This window comes from Nothoprocta perdicaria, unplaced genomic scaffold (assembly GCF_003342845.1).
Source record: "Nothoprocta perdicaria isolate Ctin4 unplaced genomic scaffold, notPer1 scaffold_160, whole genome shotgun sequence".
In the NCBI taxonomy this organism is placed as follows: Eukaryota; Metazoa; Chordata; class Aves; order Tinamiformes; family Tinamidae; genus Nothoprocta; species Nothoprocta perdicaria.
Window position 1 is genome coordinate 641,155 of NW_020454761.1, and position 13,438 is coordinate 654,592.

At 47.1% G+C, this 13,438-nt stretch overlaps 1 protein-coding gene across 1 annotated transcript in view; it reads right to left on the reverse strand.

The window, feature by feature from the left end:
• Positions 1 to 5,482: 5,482 nt before the first annotated feature.
• The window catches only part of CRADD (CASP2 and RIPK1 domain containing adaptor with death domain), a 78,577-nt gene continuing 70,621 nt past the window's right edge, over positions 5,483 to 13,438 (reverse strand). The window contains exon 2 of the mRNA XM_026035519.1: positions 5,483 to 7,411. Within this exon, the coding sequence (XP_025891304.1) occupies positions 7,116 to 7,411 (296 nt within the window). The 3' untranslated portion in view covers positions 5,483 to 7,115. The remainder of the gene's footprint in view (positions 7,412 to 13,438) is intronic.

Genomic DNA, 13,438 nt, shown 5'->3' on the forward strand with positions numbered 1-13,438 from the left:
TCCTCGGTGCCATGGCTAAAKGCATCTCCAAAGAGGGCCCGAGAGCCATCTGAGGGCCCCGTCCCGAGCAGCGGGGTCCCCGCGCGCCGGGCGGCAGCGGCGGCAGGAGCGCTCGCCATGGGCCGCGCTTGGCCGGGCGCTGCTGGCCTTGCCGCAGGATGACGGCCACGCTGCAGGCACCCGTGGCTTGTCACCCCGCCAGGGCGCACGCCTCGCGGGATTAGCCTTTTGGAAAGMGCAGCTGCTGCCCTGCGAGCTATGTCCCTTCTAGGAAAGAGCGCTAAACCTGCACCCGCGGGCCGGACCAACAGGACGGTTCAATCGCAGGGTGAATTCTCATGTGTCGGACGTGATTGCCTGGGAAAGGACAAAAAACAACAACAAAAATACTCCTCCCTGCCCTGGCTTCTACTGGCGTCAGAGGGCACAGGGCACGTGGCTGCCGGGCTGGAGAAGGCAGCGGGCAGGCGATGCCAGAGGTTGTTGTCCAGTCGCTGCGCTGACTTTGTCTCCCCACTCCTCATCCCCTGGCTGCCCACGCACATGGGTCCCTCTGCCTGTTCCCCTTCCCCCCTGCCTTTGAAGGGTGCCTGCTGCTGGGACCGCTCCGCGAGAGCCCTGGCACATACAGCCTGGAAGGACAGGGAGTTGGATCAGCAGTGCCACAAAGCCTGGGCTGTGTCCACACCAGGGAAAAAAGAAAAAAAAATCCTCAAATTCACAATGAAATGGTCAGCCAGGCTCAGGTTTCATTTCTGGTTTGCTTTTTTCCAGCTCTTGTGTTTTTTTCCAGTGTGACTTTTACGTGAGATAGGAGGCAGCTCTGGTTAATGCTGCTCAGATGCTGCAAGGCCCAAATGCTTGGCACTGTGCAAGGAACATGGTGCAGATCACAGGGAAAATGCCCCTCTGCTCCAAGCAGGGGTGCAGCATTGGGATTTGYACCACGGCTCCAAAGCTAGCCTGCCCGCCGCGCTGCTGGCCAGAGTCCGTTTTTTTGGAGTTTTCTGCTTCTCCCCCATCTCTCAGCACAGCAAGCACTTACTCAGCCAGCAAACTCCAAACAAAGCAAATACTCCGGGATGTGCTGCCTGTTAGTCAAAATCTCTTAATAGTAAGGGTGCATCGCCGCATGCGTCGCAGCCTGAAGAGATTCCTCAGCTTTGCGARCTCAGGAGCAGCAGTGGAGAGGAAGAACATTGAATATAGACCCAGCGGCAAGGGGCGCCAGGCGAGAGGCGGGGAGGATGCCAGGAGAAGGTGCCTTTCCCAGGGCCCTCGTGGCGGCTGCTTGGCTAATCCCGAGGCTTTCTCAGAAGGCAGTGTTATCGGGAAGAGGGGTGTGTGCCCGACACATGCCGCTTCTTGGAACTCGCCGGGAGGCAGCCTACCAGGAGGCAGCTCCAGCTGGGAATCTGAGCGGAAGGTGTTGCTCAAGCATTTGCAAGAATAATTGAGCGCTCGCTTTGCAGGTTGTTTAATAACCTGAAAGAAGGATCCTTATCAGGAGTCCCCACATGTTCTGGTTATTCGCTCACTTTCTTATTTAAAGCCTAGCAAATGCATACATAAAAATAAAACTACCTCATAAAAGACAGTACCACTGAGGTCTGTCTGCTCAGGCAATATAAGGTTTTATTTCCCTTTTAATATGTCTATATATCCCTTTTTTTACAAGGATGCCCACTGGGCTCCCAAGGACGTAGGCCATRTGCACCAAGGGCTGCTTCTTTTAAGGTACAACATGGGGACATGTGGTTAGTGGTGTCTCCCTYGAGGCCTCAGCCGAGTGGGGACATGCACAGCCCCTTCCTGGGGCTCACGTCCAGTATCCGGGTGGATGAGGTAGGAAGCACCAAGGCATGAGGAAGTACCAAGGCAGGGCAGCCCCAGCTGTATTGGAGACACAATAAGGAAAGTGCGTGATCTGCTTCGCACAGGCTGCCCTTGGGTTGTGTTTGGCTTGGGCCAAGAGCAGCTCTGGTGGCTTGATTTTGGGTTGAGAAGCTCCACGGCTCTCCTAGTGATCCCTTGAGCCACCAAAGCCCTCCTTGGAGGGGATTATTCCTGTTCCAGAGCTGAACAGTGCATTCATGGTGCCGGAGGCACACGGACAGGCCTCGGGCCCTGTGGATGTGTCTGGGACAGCCCCACTCCTCGCGCCTTCTCTCACGTGCGACGTGTCCTGTGGGACGAAGAGCGCAAAGCAGCACTTGGGGCAGGGAAAGGAGGCCCGCGCCAAGGCAGAGCGCTCGCTTCACCCGCGAAACCCCGCGGCTTCTTGTTGCCAAGAGCTCCATAAAGGCTCCTTTTCAAGGCGAGGCAGTAAAAGCACCACTCTTCAGCAGGTTCTGATTAGAGAGGCCTAATCCAAAGTGCATTGAAGTCAATGATAGACTTTTCTTTTGCTTTTTTGTGTTTGCTTTTGGGGCTTGGATCAGCCACCAGTGTCAGGAACAGTCCTGGCCGGCCCCACGTGCAGAGGGTTTGGTGTGGTCCCTGTGGCAGAAGTGGCACAGCCCTTCCCATGCCATGAACTGCTCAGCCACGCTCCTCTGCCCGTGCAAATCCTCACGGCAGCTTCAGTGAGGAATGGCCAATCCCATCTTTCTCACAAATAAAATGTGAGGGAATTCTGCTAAAATAGACGCTTTTTTTTCCTAATCTGGGAAGACAGAATGAATGATTATTTCTGTTTCTGGCAAATTGTTTCTCTTTCTCAGGAACACAGTTTAAAAGACATTGTATTCGGGCCAAAAAGACAAATCACTAGATTTATTTCTAGGTCTAGTTGCCAGGTGACAGAAAGACACCTTGAAAGTCAAAAATTTTTCATTTGGTGAAATCTGGACAAACCTTTTGAATGTTCATTGTAAATCCACAAACCTCCTGGGAACTCTCTTTCCTGCTCTGTTTCTACTGTGTCATAAGATCAGTGAGTCTAAGATTATCTAGAATATAGACGCTTAAAAATAGATAAGCGCTCAGAGATTGTTTTTATTTCCACTAAGAAACAAAATTGGCAGCATGRCCATATTTAGAGTCAGATCAGTGTGCCTTTTATATACTTCGGATATAGTATGACTTTGTTTATTTTTCCAGCCTTTTGCAAAATGTTTTATTCCATAGATCAATGACTGTCATAATAAATGACTCAAGATGGAAATTTTCTTCTCTTTATCTGGGAGAAGCAGCTGATAGATGATTGCACTTGAGTTTTCCTGCACAGATACTGCTTAATGCAGTGCAGAGCCTCATCAACATCATTCTGTCCCAAGGAGTTCCCATTTTTGTGATAATCCACATTGCTTTATGCAGGTGGGAATTGGTGGTCTTGGTCATTACTTCTTGTTAGGGTGAGAGTCCACTTGTGCTCTTCGTGGTATAAAATCATTTTCACAAAGCTTTCTTCCTACTTAAGGAAGCTAATTGAGACCTCCAAGTCTCCTCTATAGACCAAGAATGGAAAACAAAGATTAATGTTTCCAAGGGGTAGAAGCTAAGCGGGCTTCTCCTGTAGAAGGACCATCAAGGCCACCTTTACATTCTCTTCTCCAGGGACTACTAAATGCTGCCACAAATGAGTAAATTAAGATTTGTACTAGACATGCTCTCTTGGCTTCAGTTGAGACACCCAAACATATCAGAAAATAGCTGCTGCTGGCTAAGCTTTGCCCCTGAGCCCAGGCTCAAGCAAGAAGACCAAAGAGGCCATGGTGGGCAGTGGCAGAGGGCAGAGCAGCCGCCACCGTCCTTCACTGGATGACAGGCCAGGGCCTTGATGGGATGGCTGCCCCATGCGACCACCGGAGCCCCAAGGAGCTCAGCACAGAGCCCCAGATCTTTCAATGCCCTTTGGTGTTACCCAACCCCATCTTACCCTTTGGGGCTTTAAGTGGTATTTCCAGCTCTGACTGCCATGCATGGGTGGAGGGATAGGTTGCTGCTTATGTTCCCTCTCTGTGGGAGATGGAAACTGAAGTGACTGAGAGGCCTCAGAGCAGGGAGCCCACAGCCTGGCCCTCAGCCTTCCAGAAAGGGCTCATGGATGTAGGAAATTAATGTCATGAAGCAAACCCGGCAGCCTACCCACACATCGTAGCTCTTTGCTGGTCTGGCTGTCCCAGGGACAAGAARACTGGCTTCCTGGGTTGCCTCGCTCCTGAGCAATACTCAAGTGGCAGGCTTGCCTATGAGTGACATTTAAACAAACAATATTTGGTCTCAAATTAGCCAGAGAAGAATAAAAATTTTAAGACCTTTCAGCTGTCCTAGGATAGAATGAGAGGCCTTGCTATATATCTGAAGAACTAAATTGTCTTAATTGCATCCTTGTGTAATATAAAGCATGACACACGGAAGAAAAATATTTTTAAGTGGATGGAAAAATCCACTGGGTTAAAGGAATACTACTGGCAAGTTAAGTGTGTCTTGTGTGGTGCAAGAATGAGCTTTAACAAAACTGAAGAGTCTAAGAGGAACATTTCCATGAATTTAAAAATAACAGCAATGGAAACAGTCTCATAAAATAACTAAACCTCTCCCTTCAATATTTGCAGCTCAAGTATTACAGCATTAATTTAGGGCCTGGGAATGTGAAAGTAGCTATAAATTGGGAATGAAGTGCTCTTTTCTACAATGCAAAGGGCCAGGTTTTAAATTCCTTGTCTAGCCAGGGCTCCTGGGATGCAGAATTCAGCCCATTTAAAGAACAATTTAAATGCTATGCAGAAATCACCTGATATGATACTGATCCCTCAAGTTTCCAGTGACCTATGCTAGATACACGAAGGATATCTGACCTATAAAGTTTCCGCTTATCCTTATAAATTCATATTTGGCATGAAGTTTTATACCTACTCCCTGTGGAGCTTTTAAAAACTTCATTAAAAATACTCTGAATGCATTTGTTATTGGCAACCTGACATTGATGTTACAAACGCATAATATCATAAAATGCAAAATTAGTCCAAGAGAAGAAAGTTAACTTTTGCAAGGTTAAGTGGGGACAACTCCCTTGGAACACAAGTCTATGTTAAGGCTTGGTCTRCAGTGGGTTAGAACAAGATATGGTGCTTGCATTTATGTGACTGAGAGGTAGCTTCTTCCTGTAAATCACGTTTTCAGTAGCTTCCCTGATCCCCATCTCCAGCTTCTGCTCCTCCAAAGTGCTGCAACAGGCACAGCTTTGCTCCTTTCGCTGGCCACAGCTGACACTGCTGTTTATCTCTTATCTCTGAGAGAATCGGGTCAGAGTCTTCATGCTTTCGACTTTGGGCCATGTTTTCCAGAATCTGCCAAATSTCTGCACACCTATACAACCCCATCTGCACTCAGGTGACTTCCAAACAGAAGGAATATGCTGACATTAAAGCATTGTGAAACAGTAAAGTAAAAAAAAACCCAGGCCTAAATTGATTTACATTGTTTATTTGGGACTTGCTGATAGACTTAAACTCTGTAAGCAGCCATAATCGGATATAATCAATTAAGATTTGAGTGAGGTATAACAGGATCATGATTTACTGAAGGTCAGAGCTGTATTATATAAGACTAAAAATAAGATACTACCAAATTGCTTCAGGGCCTATAAGTGCTGATCCTGCCCAGATATATTCTCTGTTACCATGAAAAGCAAGGCACATGGGGTGTCCTTAAAATTCTTTTGTCTTTCCTAATTTCCCAGATGTTTCTGAATATCTGCATAGAGGAAAGATTTAAAAAGAAACTGCAAAGCTCATTCTTGCCTCCATAAAGACATCGGACAAAGCTGTGAAGCTGTTAAATTAGATGGGGCAGATCCGGGAGGACAGGAAGTTAATTGGCAATGACTGCAGCTAAAATGCTCCATTGGAACTCGACCTGGAAACCCAGCATCCAAGCTTTGCTCCTCATCTACTGGGGAGCAAACTGTGCAGAAAGCACTGAACTGTACTCTGCCTCTCATCCCCAGGTCCCAGGAAGCAGCTGGCCACTTCTGCTGCCCTCGGACACCTTCCTTGAGGACTGATATCCCTTTCTGCTGCTGAGCAAAAAGCTCTGTGGTTTCTTCCAGAAGGAAGAAAAACTCTTTGGCTGGAGGGRAGGAGGAGAAAAGCCCAAGATTTACGATTCTTCTGGGTAAAATCTAACTGTTAACAGTGACATGGTGACTGCTGTCAAAGAAACAAGGACAGGAATCATGAAGCCCCAGTCAGATGCAGAAAAACAGGTGGGAAGCAAATGAGCAGAGGGTCTGGCACAATTTGGAAGGAGAGCAGCGAGGGCTGCTCTGTCATCTTGGGCAGAGAGGCTCTGTGAACTTGGGCACAGACTTGCACAGTGAGACAAACAAGTGTCTCACTTTTCAAGTATCTTTTTGCTCTGTTTGCCAGCTCCTGCATAACCTCTGGTCACCTGTGCATGGTGTATGATGTGCCCAGGGAATTCCCAACCAGTTCTATGCCTAGAGGCGGCACATACACATTGTGCCCATCCCCTTGCACCAACCTGCACCAATAAAATAGCACTGGGAAACCCCTCGGCAGCATGAAGTTCCAAGTACTTCCACTCAGGGCCAGTTTCTGAGGCCAGCTAAGGTGGTGGCCACCTGTCCTAGCAAGAACCTGTGTGTGCTAAAACCTTTATAAAAGTGAAATTAGCCACCTGCAATAACAGTGGTAAAACTGTTAAATCAGTAACCCTGATTATTCTAATTTCTTACTGGGATATCAGGGGCTAGGAGTGAACAGCAATAAAAAAAGGCTCCTACACAGTCCAGAAAATAGGTTAAACCAAGAGTCGCTCCCATAATGAAACATGAAACTGAACTCACTGGTTGCTGAACTCGCTACAGGACTTCCTGCTCGCAGAGACTTTTAGTTTCACCATATCTTCCCACTGAAATAGCACAGAAGTAAAGAGGCAAGAGCGATCCTTTTTTTAATGTTCGCTAAAAATTCATCTGGTATGGAAAGCCAGAAGATGCCACGGACAACCAGAATGTCTAAGATTAATAAAACCACAGCTCCCAAGCCCATTTTCCCCAGCTTGCGGCACCAGAGCTTCTACCCACAGCTCCTGGCGCTGGCCTGGGTTTAGCCAAGCGCTCGACTGGTGCCGCCAGCGGCGCAGCCTCACTCGAGCATGCGCTGCATGGCTCCGGGCTCCACCTCTGCKGCGCTCAGGCCGGCCTGCAGCCTTTGCATGGTAGCTCCGTTCCCAAAGCGCTGCCTCCACAGCACCAGCGCCGCCACGATCTGCGACTGCACGTTGTGCGGGTGGTTGGCCTTGCAGCGGTAGACGTCAGAGTGCGAGAGACCCAGGCACAGGGCAACCTGCTCCCACTCAGGCCCCAGGCTCCTCGCGAGCTTGCTCATCTGCTGGTCTGTGGGAGAGCTCTTCAGAATGGATGGCGCGATTGCGGTCACCTCTGCRAAAAGATCAAAAATAAAGGAAATGCAAACGCATGTCACTGGGCAACACTGCAAGTATTGATGTAAAACTTGGGAGAGTTAAYAGATCTGAGGTGAGGAAAATTAGTAATTTATGAAACAGAATGCATTCTCAACCAGAAAAAAAAATTAATTACATAATCAGGGATATTAATTACAGGAAAACTAATGCTGAATGAATCTCATCAGAGAGCTTTGAGCTTCTAGATGTCAATAACCCAGATATCAGAACGCTACTCAGGAGTCAAGAGCTCCAAAAGCTGTGATAGATTTTGAGGCAGTGAACAGGAGCTGCTTTAAAGGAGCATGTTGCCAGCAGTCAGCACCCTCTGAAAATCAATTTGGTTACACAAGTTTGATGCAGTGACAAATGYGGGGCCAATAACACCTTATTACTCCTATTCTGTGACTCTCTGTTTATTTATATACCTCAAAAGCAGCTCTGACTCCTTAGCTATCAGGCACTACTCGATGTTTTTTTCCTCATAGCTATTCACAAGAAATTTTTCTCCCTCCTAAAATGCTGTATTTACCAGAGTAAATATAGTGCCTCTCTATAGTGCCTTGTCATATGTAGAGGGGACCAGCTTTGGGGGCTGTTCTTCCCTTTGGATGGTGCAGTATATGTGGCTCAGGCCAACCAGATGAAGGGGCAATCAACCCTTATGGCCATTAACACTGTCCTGCAGCACAGAGCTCACTTTGCCCTCGTTTGCCATTCAGCTACTCTTGTGCTTTTCAGTTGAAACTCCCCATTCTTCAGCCCCAACCCCTACGCCTTCYCTACATCTCCCTAGGACATTTGGCCTTCACTTTTCCACAATTTCCTTCCTGATATAAATTACTTTGCCTTATCCCTCTTCCCAGATGTTGCAGCTCTCCGGAAAACAGGCATGTATATGATACATCTGGCCTTCCTGGAATTGTTTCCAGGATAGTGTGAGGAAGTCCCAGGGTCTCTCGGAAATTTCTGCCCCACGTGCCCACCATATCCCAGAGAACACCCTTCATCCCAGTTCATTGAACGAGTACCCGAGTCACAGCTGCAAGATCAATACATCAACCAAAACAGCTGCCACAGGAATGAAGGTAGCTGTAATTATCAGTGGTAAAGACATCCTAGGGATGGAGCCTGCTATTTCTCATTAATACAAGAAGCCTCTTTGTGAACTCCCAACGGTAACTTCTGGTAGAGGAAAAAAATTAAAAAAAAGAAATAACACAGAGTGTGAGAATAGTGCTATTCAGAAACATGCCATATGGGATTCATCTCACCTAACTACTACTAAAATAGATCAGATGAATTCCTCCTGTAAAATGCATATTTCTGTCGACTGACTACAAAATGAACAAGCTCAGATGTTGACACTGATGCTGCTAATGCCTAGTGTCGATGAGATGGATTTCTGCTTGTACATTCAAACTACATATCAGTTACTTAAAAAAGCGTATTATTTAGAAAACCAGCACATCTACAAACCACATCCATTTTCCAATATCCTGTGACATCACGAGCTGAAATTAAGGATCGATGCAACCTGCACTTCGTACTCTACGTCCGTTGCTGAAGATACTGCATCAAAACGGAGCAAAAATATCCTCAAGAAAGTGCTAATTAGAGCCTCCCATCTCAAGCAGCAGGCTACCTACAGAAGAGCTGCTTTGCAAAAACCTGATTTATAGCTCAGAGCTCATGCCCACAGCCTCCATGGCCAAGGGAAAGCACCRCTCCTCCGCTTTCCCCAAGGCAGAGCTTTCTGCAGAGCCTGCCCAGAGCCTGCCCACGTGCGCCTGCCCGGGTCGGTCAGCTGGAGCAAGGGAAAGGCGTCTTCCTGAGGAGCCTTTCGGCCCTCGGGTCTGCCCGTCTGCCAAAGCGAGCAGGAATATTTACACTTTGTGTTCACCAGGAGAGGGATTCCATGATCCTGAAATGCGATCAAGCTGGGAGGCCTAACAATAATACATGTCAGCTTGTCCTTCCAAGCTTTGGTATTAGGCAGACTTTTTTTTACTACAATAAGTGTCTTGCCTTCAGCCTGTTATCAGCCCTTTAAGAATAAGAAAAAAAAAAACCCTATCCAGGAAATCTTTTCATCTGGACTTAGCATCTGATTCTAATATGGATGTATGAAATTCTGGGACAGAAGCCAAATGCTAACTTTAATACAAAGGATTGTTATTTCAGTCCCATTTATTTTCTGTGATAGCTCTTTTTCAGCTAGGACATAAAGCCACTGAGAAAAATCTGAGATAAGGATTACATGACAGGCAGTATTATTTAAGGGTGCATAGCAATATTTAGCGAGATCACTGAGCTATGACAAATGCAAAATTACATGAAGGATTGGGTATGGTCTAGGATTAACACCACTCTTCATTTAATACACACAAGGGCATTTCAGGTAAAAGAGAAATGTATTTTCTGTGCTCAGAACTCAGGCTACAAAGACATTAAAAGGCGGCTTTTTTAGTTATTTTTACTGAACTTTCTCATATATTAACCAGGTTGGTCAGGAACTGAAGGAGCAAAAGGGCCATTTATGCAAATCCTGCAGTTGTATTTGAAAGATATTGAGAAGACTGAGACCTCAATTTTGCAAATCCTCACAAGTCCCCTTATCTTTAGGTGGCTCCTGTGTGAAGACATACGTGCTTAAAAGTCAGATGCATTCCCGGGCTTAGTGAAACTGGTRTTGCACTGTTAGAAAAGGGCTTGGGGAAATGTAACCTGCCTTGCACGTGTCACAAATACCTTCTTCTTGGGGACTGTGGACTTGACCTATGCTTGCTGCAACCGCGGGTGAATTCTCCCTGATTGCAGTGGTGGAGGCTCGCGGCAGGCTTGAAGGACACGACCACACGGCGGGTGCCAGCAGCGCTGSAGGACTTTGCTCGAGTCAGCCCCAGACCTGCTTTCATCACGTGTGGCTGCGCGGAGGCACGAGGGGACGACCGGGCGGGCGGCGAAGCAGCCCGGGTTTCACCGGGCCAGCTCTTCGCTTCTGGCTTTGCTGTGCTGGTGGGAAGCGGGAGGTCTGGCCGGTGCGGAGGGCTTTCCCGGGAGCATGACGAGCAGGGCGGACAGCTCCAGCGAGCAGCCCCGGTGAGAGACCGCGACAGCTGTGGACGTGGCCTCTGCTGCCAAGTGCCAGGGCYGCATGCTGCGGAGATTTAGAGGCTCAGCTCACACCGACACCACTAAGCCCCTGAGAAATGGAAGCTCCGTGCTGGGGAGCGAGCCAGCGGGCTGCAGCTTCGTCCTACCGAGCCTGCCTGCCAGACCTCCAGCACAGAGGTCGGGAAACCAAGATCACCTTTCTCATGRGTGGAAGCGGAGGAGACCCTCTGCACCCAGGTTCTGGCAGCAGAAGAGMCCCAAAGACAGAGCTCCTTCCACTTGAGGTTGAGGCCCAAGGGCTGTCTCCCCTTTTCCACTTCATTCCTCGACTCCATCTCTCTCTGGTCAGGGAAACTCATCAACACCAAACTTTTCCCTTATCTGTCCCAATTAAAAAAAAAATGAGGATGTTGACACATCCTGGCCTGTATGTTTGTGTGCTTCCAGAGCATGGCACAGACAGGGAGATAAGACCATGCTAGTGAGTGCAGACAAGAAACAGAAATGGATATGAGTAGACAGCACCACAGATATTTACCAGACAAAACAGAGTAATCCACATACAAAATCTATATATGCAGTAAAGGCTGTCACTTTGGCATTCYGTTTTTCTTCGGGACCTTCCCAGCTTTGAGTAGGAGACTGTGAGAAGGTGCTGAAGCCATTAGGGAGCTGTGAAATAAACTGTCCCTCTTGGCAGATGTGAGAGGTTGTAAGATAAAGCCCAGTGAAAATGAGCTTTGAATCATTAGAGACTTTTCTATGCCCACATAATAAGAGATCACATTGCAGGCTGTCTTGTCCCACTGGACAATTTTTATCCCCATTAAGGAAATGACCATACTCAAGATTTTTGGACTCTCCAATGAGTCCTCTGATAAAGGACACAGTAGCAAAAGGTGCTAAAATCTTCTGGGGTGATCAGCCAAGTACCCATCTGACTCCTGAGAAGTGCCAGTAGTCTGAAGTGCCTTAAGATTTTGTCCAAAGCATTCTTCTCTGTGGAAACATGACCTTGCATTTCAGCAAAAAATAGAAAGATTCCTCTGGAGAGGGTCAAGAATGTTTCCTAGACAGTCCAGACTGGAGTCTGGTGGAAAGAAAATTCTCCTGAGAAGAAAGGAGTATACTGAGGTAGAGGAGAACTGAATGTAGAGTCCTTGGCAGAATCAGTGCTAGGCGAGTGCTCTAATTTTTGTATTAGCACAACATGGGCAGCTTGGTCATTAAGGCTTCAGACCCTGCGTAGGTGGTTTGAAATTTCATAGAGAAGTAATTTTTTAATCCCACATCTGGCCATATCACCTCCTATAAATAGGAAGTCCATAGAGTCCTTTGGCGATGTGGAATCAAGACCCTGACTTTTACTCTCTTGACTTTCTCATTAGATCCCGCTCATAATTTCTAAAGAGTTCAAAGCAAGTATTTTAGAGTCTACTTTAATCATTTTCCTGGCATCTGGTGTACAGTTTTTCCCTGAGAAGTGCTAAAGTTAGATCAAGCTGTTCCACAAGCACCACACCAAAGAAGTCTCCTTCCCCCTAGGTGTGAGTCCTGCAGTTGACTGACTTGTGCTTCAGCCAGGTGCTCACAGGACCTCCCTCCTCCAGCTGGCTGGAGGCTGACCAATTCTCATGAACTCCTCTTCAGAACAGTAACTATTCGAGTCTCTTGAAACTGGTCAACAGGTTCGATTACTAGGGATAGATAAGTCTACACACTGTCTCTTGGAGGAGGAAGAGCACAGCTTTGGTTACTATAGGAAACAATGCTAAAAAAAGACTATGGCAGCTCTCAGTGACAATGAAACAATTCCATGGAACTATTGTGACTAATGTACCAACAGCCAGACACATTGGAGCATTTTATTTAAAGGAAAAATATATATAATAAGGATTGAGGACCAGAGTCTGTCTCCGACTGCAGGGCACTTGTTTAACCAGTCCAAACTACGGACTACCCACCATCCATTAATGGATATTGAAAGGGCACAGACGTGGTTGACAGAAGGTGTTCTCAGTGTTTTGGCAGGTGTACTGTGTTCCAGAAATTATTTATTGAGTGGATATCATAACAGCAAACAACTTGCATATAACCATGCCTATTTGCTTCTAAGTGAAATCCCCTCAGTCTGAGTACATTGGAAGAACTGGGTGATGAAGCAGAGCAGCACTTCACAGATGGGGTTGGAACAAGCTTTTGAGAGTAATGAGGTGGGCCTGCAGAGTCTGAATTGGAAATTAATGTGTGACAATGTTGGTACTGGAGGAATCAGAAATTTCTGAGGGCTGCAGCCTCCTAGATCTGCCATTGATGTTGGATGAGAGGGCAGGTGGAGCTTTGCAGGACCCTGGTGGGTCAAGGACCAGATGAAGGCAGTCCTGGCTCACCAGTATGAGTGCAATAAACAGAAGTGGCCGGAWAACTGCAGGAGGTGGGTTGGCTTGATTTGTTAGAAATGATTAGAAAAGGGGATGGGGCTGATCGTGAGGCTTAGGAGAGCCTCCTTTTGCTCTTCTCACTTGCTCAGCTCTCTCAGGCCAAGCAGCATGCCAATGCCTGCCCTCTTTCCATAACACAGTCAAACTCATGAGCATCAGATCATCCTGAGTGACAGCAGTGTCAGATGGACCAGGGCCAGGCTAGATGAATGAATGTGGCAGGTCTGCATGAAGAGACAGCATTTAGCTCATCCTGTGCAAATTAGAAATGGCAATGGAGCATTGCAGGAATATTTGACTGTGAGGAACTTTAGAAGGGTCAGATTCTGGATTGATTTAAATGTAAGAAACAAGTTCAAACTGGTGATCAGTGAAAAGAAAGAAAAAGAAAAGTAAAGAAAAGTAACAAAAAGTGAAGTGAAGTGAAGTGAAGTGAAGTGAAGTGA